This window comes from Nannospalax galili, unplaced genomic scaffold, assembly GCF_000622305.1.
Source record: "Nannospalax galili isolate Female #2095 unplaced genomic scaffold, S.galili_v1.0 scaffold473, whole genome shotgun sequence".
Classification (NCBI taxonomy): Eukaryota; Metazoa; Chordata; class Mammalia; order Rodentia; family Spalacidae; genus Nannospalax; species Nannospalax galili.
The window spans coordinates 1,299,643-1,306,107 of NW_008334092.1; the positions used below are offsets into that span (position 1 = coordinate 1,299,643).

At 48.0% G+C, this 6,465-nt stretch overlaps 1 protein-coding gene across 1 annotated transcript in view; it reads right to left on the bottom strand.

Moving 5' to 3' along the window:
• The window catches only part of Csmd2 (CUB and Sushi multiple domains 2), a 633,859-nt gene that overhangs the window by 207,099 nt on the left and 420,295 nt on the right, over positions 1-6,465 (bottom strand). Inside the window, exons 16-17 of the mRNA XM_029561678.1 lie at positions 4,444-4,770; positions 1,471-1,665 (exon numbers count right to left, since the gene is read on the bottom strand). Coding sequence (XP_029417538.1) covers positions 1,471-1,665; positions 4,444-4,770 — 522 coding nt within the window. The remainder of the gene's footprint in view (positions 1-1,470; positions 1,666-4,443; positions 4,771-6,465) is intronic.

The window sequence follows — 6,465 nt, forward strand, 5'->3', positions numbered from 1 at the left end:
AAACCAAAAAAAAAAAAACCCCAGTTTCTCCAAAGGAGAGTGAATCCTGATCTGATTGATCAGTTGAAGAAAACCAAGTTCAAATAACACCAACTGCCAACACTTACTGAGTGCTATTACTCTGCAAGCCACTCTTATAACAACTCAGCTAGGAGTTTGTACTTTACAGAGGGGGCAACTGAGGCACAGAAGGGCCACGTGGTTTGCCCAGAGTGACCTGGCTGGTTAGCTGCAAGGTGAGAGAGTCTGGGCTCTGGAGGTCTGCCACTGACACGTTTCTTATAGGGAGGCCTTGGTCTGGTTAAGAAGTGGTTGGTTGGTTCATTCATTCATCCATTCATCCATTCAGTCAATCATTAACCAGCACAAACTGTGAATCTACCAAGTGTCAGACACCATGCAGGTATGGGGAGCCAGAAAGACGTCCTAAGTTCCTCCCACACACCAAGGGGAGCACCACAAACACTGATGAGTGCTTGTGCTATGCCTGGCCCTTTACAGACCGGTATAACGCATCAGCTTCCCACCCTTTAATTTCTCAGTTGAATAACCAGAAGCTTGGAAGGAAAAAGCGGCCGCCCATGCTCAGTGGCTGCTCACTTGTGGTAGTTAGGCTATCAGACTTGGGGTTGGGAACTGGGTGGAGCAGGTAGATCTCTTAAGTTGCCATTCTCTGCCCAACACAGAGGATGAATGGAAGCCTTCTGTTCTGGAAATCACAGCCCTTGCCTTCCATACACCAGTGAAATTAAGCCACCTTTGGGAAATGCATTGTTCTCTACTGTTACAAAATACTTATTGAGCATTGATTCTGTGCCATAGACTGTACCCAGTACACAGGTTTGACATGATCCCTGTCCTTGGGAGGCACAATCTATACTTGAAATCTCTGCTGTCTGCAGGAACAGACACTAGTCTCCCAAGTTGACTCAAAACTACCATGGGATGGGTTAAGCAGATGCTGTAATGAGCCCAGTGCTTGCTATAAGCTATGTTTCTTCCAGCTGGTCTGTCTGGTGTTGCCTGGAGGGTAACCACAAGGATATCAAGGTGGCACTTAATGGGGCACAAAGGATGCATTGGAGAGAGTCCAGGAGTGAGGGAAGAGCACATGGAGGAGAACAATAGGCCAGAGACTGGAAAGTCATGATGCTGGCATACATGTGCTGGGGGCCATGAGGCTCCCCTGATTGGGAACCAGAAACCCAGCTCCTAATGGCTGTAATATTGGGAGCTGTCAGCTGAATGAAGAGGCACTTTGATGCCTGACAGTCTAGAAGCAATTTCTCCAGTTTAATCTCTGGTCACAATTCAAATATTAGGGAGAGCATTCCCATCAGACTTTGCCCTTCCAGTGAGAGGACGGCAAGGGAGGTTCTGGGTCCTTGAGGGAAGAGGATGGATGAATGCAGAGATGGACCACAGTGGTTGGAGTTGCCAACAGTCACTACCCAATCTATAGGCACTCACCTTCACATCGGAGCACAGCACTGTTCCACACCACGCTGCCCTCCTTCAGAACACAGGTGATAGTCTCAGAGCCCTGTGTTCCCAGAAAGCCTTCATCACATAGGAAGGAGATGGAACTGCCCAGCTGCAGGCTGTCACCAAACCGCTTGCCGTTAACTGGAACGCCAGGATCAGGGCACTCATTGTGTCTGAAGGCTGTGAAGATGGGGTTCCGGAACATGATTAGACTGAAGTGGGATGCTTATGGACCCCAAAGTAAATAAGCTGCAGTATGAATAGCAACCTCAGACCTCCACTGCTTCTCCAAAAACTTGCAGTGCTGGACTGAGAGCTGGATGTCCCAGGACCTGGGGCTCCTTGGTCATGACAGACAGAACCCATTGGGCATGAAGCAGGCTCGAGTTAAGCTTGCTCTCCAGCCTGTCTGAGCACTCCAAAGGGATGCTGACAGATCTGTGTTTCTCATGATACATCATTATATCACAGCAAGATTCTATCAAGGACATAGGATTACTTAGTTTGCCACAGGGGAAATCAAGGTTCCATGCAGCTAAATAGCAGATCTGTCTCTTCCATGTCACATCATTCAGTGCTTCCCAAACTTCAGACAGTTATGGGATCACACATGCTGCAGGGAGCTGGCTCCCAATCCTATGACACTAATACACGCAAAGCATCATAAAGTAGGCGCCCTGGAATGGACCCTGTCCAAAGCCATTGCCTTAATTTCTTGCCTCTTGTCAGGGCTGTTGGTCATTCTGCCAGGCCACTGACAATGTGGTGAGCAGAAAGGAGAAAGAGACGGACACCGCAGATGGTATTGAGCCTTGCCTTTTGTTAGTATGTGGTCCTGGGCCACATTTGTCATGTTGCTGAGCCACAATTTCCTGACCTTTAAGATGGGCTTTGAAATTCTCTTTCAGGATCATTCCAAGATGGGAATAAAATGCAAGTTGATAAGAACATGTCAAGTGGGGGTTTGGTGACAGTGAGTACTTGCTGAGGGCGAGTCCGCATCTTCTAAGGGACTCCCTTTACTTACATGAGAGGATGCTCTTTCCTCCACCATCTCCATTGAGAGCATTTCTGGTCTTCCTACACCCAAGTATCTCTGAAGCCAGGTCTCACGTGTGCCCTGGCTGTTCTAAGGATGGGAACCAGGCCCCATGGTTGCATGGGCGTGTACCTCTTCAAAGAGCCTGGTTCCCAGGCCTCTGAAATCCCTTCATGGTAGAGACATAAAACCTAGGATCCTTGCTGCAGATGGCTGGGGAGGCCTCTGATGTGGAGACCCTAAACAGGGCCAAATCCCTACACCTTTCCCTCTGAAAAACAAGGCGGAAGTCAGCTTAGACTCAATCTCCAGCCCTTTCTTCATAAGGAAAAGGACGATGAGGTTGTCCTGTCACGGAGAGATGAGAAGAGTGGGGTCTGGGGCCCAGAAGCCCAAACCCTATCAGTCATACACACACACATATGCATGCACGTGTCTCTGTATGCCCATGTACACACCTACACCTACACAGCAGCGATATGGTGCTATTTCTAACATCTGGGAACAAAAACTTTAAGGTGAGAATTTAATCCCTGCCTGCTTTCTCCCCATGTATCTTTTCAAACATCGGCTTCCTATTTCGATCTTTGCTGAAGGAGTTTGATTATGAGGCTACAAGTGATGGCTGAATTGTTTAGCATGGGATCTGGCACACCGTAGGTGCTCAGCAAGCAGCAGATGGTGTCATCACTTCTCCCAAGTGAAGGGATGGGAAACTGAGTAAGGAACCTGCTCCTTTCCAGAGCTCATGGTCTCATGGGGAAACAGGTTTGAGGGCAGAGAAGCTAAAAGCCAGAGAGCCCTCAGTGCCAGACTAGAACACTTAGGAAAGACAGGGAACCCCGTCCCCCCCTCCCCAGGAGAAGTATGCTGGGAAGCTTGATTGTTTCTAGTGAGTTTTGTGTACTGAAGATGGTATGAGAGGAGCAGGGCTTCAGCTTGGGTCGCAAATGGCCTACCCTGTAGTATCCAAATTCGTAAGGGCAGGTGAGATAAGGGTGCAAGGACATCATGCCAAGGGTGGGGGCCAGAGTTAGGAGGACAGCTGCTTTGTCAAAAGCATGAGATAGGTGAACACCTTCTGCATGTATCTGGGTACGCATGCGGAGAAGTCTGAATCGGGGACTTGGTTTCCCAAGTATCCCTTGGGAAAGGAACTGGTTAACCACTCAGTAGGCCCAGCTTCAGTTCCAGTCAACTATCTGTCATGAGCAATGCTTATTGTCCTGTGACATCATCATGGATTCTTGCTCTCTAGAAGCTTGCCATTCCCAGTCTCCGAGCTCCTGCTTGCCCCCTCTGCCCACTGAAGGAAGGAGACATGGAGATGAGAATAACCACCACTGAGCTTCAGGTTGCTTCTGAACATGGACCCAGGATGGGGATGGGAGGCTACAATGTCCAGATCGTGGCTCTGAGAGGGGCTGTGAGACATGTCTTATGAGTGGCTGCAGTAAGCCTCTGTGTGCCATGGAAATAGCTCCAAGCCTTTGCTTCTGCTTTGGTTATGGGCAAAATGTGTGGCACTAGAGGTCAACAGAAAGAAGTGTTCAGGGATTTGGGGGACTGGGAGCTGATTGATGGGTGAATTTGAAAGGCATTCTTCCCTAGGGCATCGCTGCTTCTAGCTGGAAGATGAGAAAGCCCCGGCTCCTTTATACCCTATGGGACATCTACGGAAATAAGTGCTCACAAAGTGTGACACCACAGAAGGAACAGTTGACCCAGGAGATAGTGCTCCAGGCTTCCTGTTGGGAAGCTTTGTGAAGCCATCTGTGCCCTTGGAACTGGCCGACTACATGGATACCGTGGGAATACCTTCAGTCATCCTCTCAGTAGATACCCTGAGACATGGTCCATTGGTGACAGAGGGAGCACTCACTGCTAATGGTGATACTGGTGACAGAAGGAGCACTTACTGGTAAAGGTGATGTTGAAGCCTCTCTTTCCCGTAGAGTGATCTGTCTGAAACTCGAGACGGGCCACATGGCCACTGCTGGTGATGGAGGAGGGGAGCTGGTTTCCTGAGAAGGTGCCAAGGACTGGGGCCTCGGCGGTGGCTCCATCTTTGATAACTAGGAAATCAAACTGAGGTTCCACATCAATGTCATTGAAGGCCAGGTGGATGCGGCTCTCGGGCCGGGCCAGGATAAGCCAGACGCAGTGAAGGTGGTTGCCGTAGTCCTCGGGGTAGTTGGGAGACAGGACGATTCCAGAAGGGCTGGTGAAGTTGAAGAAGCAGGAAACTGAAACAGAAGAGCAGTGGGGGTCAGGCAGTGACCCCTAGGTTCTGCAAGAGTCACCAAGGACTGGTGCAGGAAGCGTTTTCTTAGTCTACAGAGCAGCAGAAAGAAAGAAAGGTGGCAGCAGGGTTGGGCGGGACTGACTGGGCTCTGGGCTACAGGTAGGAGGCATGCTGGGTTCCGTGCTGGGCATAGCTCTGAAGCATCCCTTCGGCGAACAGCACGCATGGCGGAGTTGGTTTGTACTGGTCCCTCTCCCCTTTTCAATATGCCTACCCCAGGCATATTGATCCCTTAGGATGGTGAAGAACCATCACTTAAGCTGACTTGCAGGGCCACACAGCCCTGACCCTTTTCAACTTGGTGGGCAGCAGTAGGAAAGAGCATGGCTTAATGACACAGAGGTGACCATCTCAGGGTAGAGAGGACCCATGTCCATCTCTCTCCTTGACGGGGAAATGAGTCACGGTCAGATCCCTGGGGATTCGAACAAATTCCAACTGCAGCAGCCCTATGCTAATGAGGCAGCACGTGAACGCTATTAATGAGGTCACAGCTTTTGAAGAACAGGGGCAGGGAGGAAACAGGGTCTCATCTAGATGCCCACTTCCTGTTATCGCTCCCTTTTCCACCACAAGGACCTGCTCTTTTGAGAGCCTTAAGTCATTTTCACGCTTATTCCTAACAAACCCTAGAGGGAGGATGAGGCAAGAAAACTGCTCTAAGCGTATAAACAAACCAACCAACACTAAAGCAAGGTTAAAAAGGAAAATAATAGAATGAAAAAAATGCAATTCAAATGATAGAGAGAACTGGTCAGTACTGAATGGAAGCTTTCCATGGCCGTAAGACTGTCCTCCCCAAGATGGACAAAGAGCAACTCAGAGGATTCCGAAGTGGGAATGTAGAATCACTGTGTAAACACAGTGTACATTGCAAAGGAAAATGTAAAGACAAAGCCCATAAAACCCAACACTACGGAGGTTGTGTGGAAGCTCTTACATGCAATCATTCCTGGTTGTGGAGTAAAACTGATGCAATCTTTTTGGAAGGGGGGTATACGAGTTCTTATTAAGAGCCAGAGACCATTCAAATACTTTGGTGCCATAATTTCTAGGAATTGATTTAAAACAGAAGGAGCGATGTGGACAGATGTTGATAGTGACAGTATCCTATTATACAGGAAAAATGCCAACCCACCTATATGTCAACCCAATAAAGTGAGGTAAATTATAGCCTTTAATGTGGTACAGTCTGAATGCAATATTTAAAGTGATAAATACCACCCTGCAGAAAGAGTGTTAACTATCATTTTAAGTAAAACAGTGGGTCATAAAATTGTGTGTACTTTTGATGATAGCTATACTAAATACTTGTTTACATATGGGTAAAAACTGGACAGGAGTACCCAAATAAAAACTGTATCAAGGTTGTAGGTTTCTGGGTGACTTCTTTCCAAATGAAATGACATTTAATTTTTGTGGCTATAAGAATGGTATATAGGTATATAGGATCTTTCTAAACATTAAAAAATATATAAAAGTACAAGAAGGAAAAACTGCACACGAGCCTTTGTTTAGGTTCCTTTAACATTTTTTTTTTTGGTCTTTTTGAGACAGAGTCTCCCTGTAGGCCCAGCTGTCCTGGAACTCACTGTGTAGACCAGGCTGGCCTTGAACTCACAGAGATCCGCCTGCC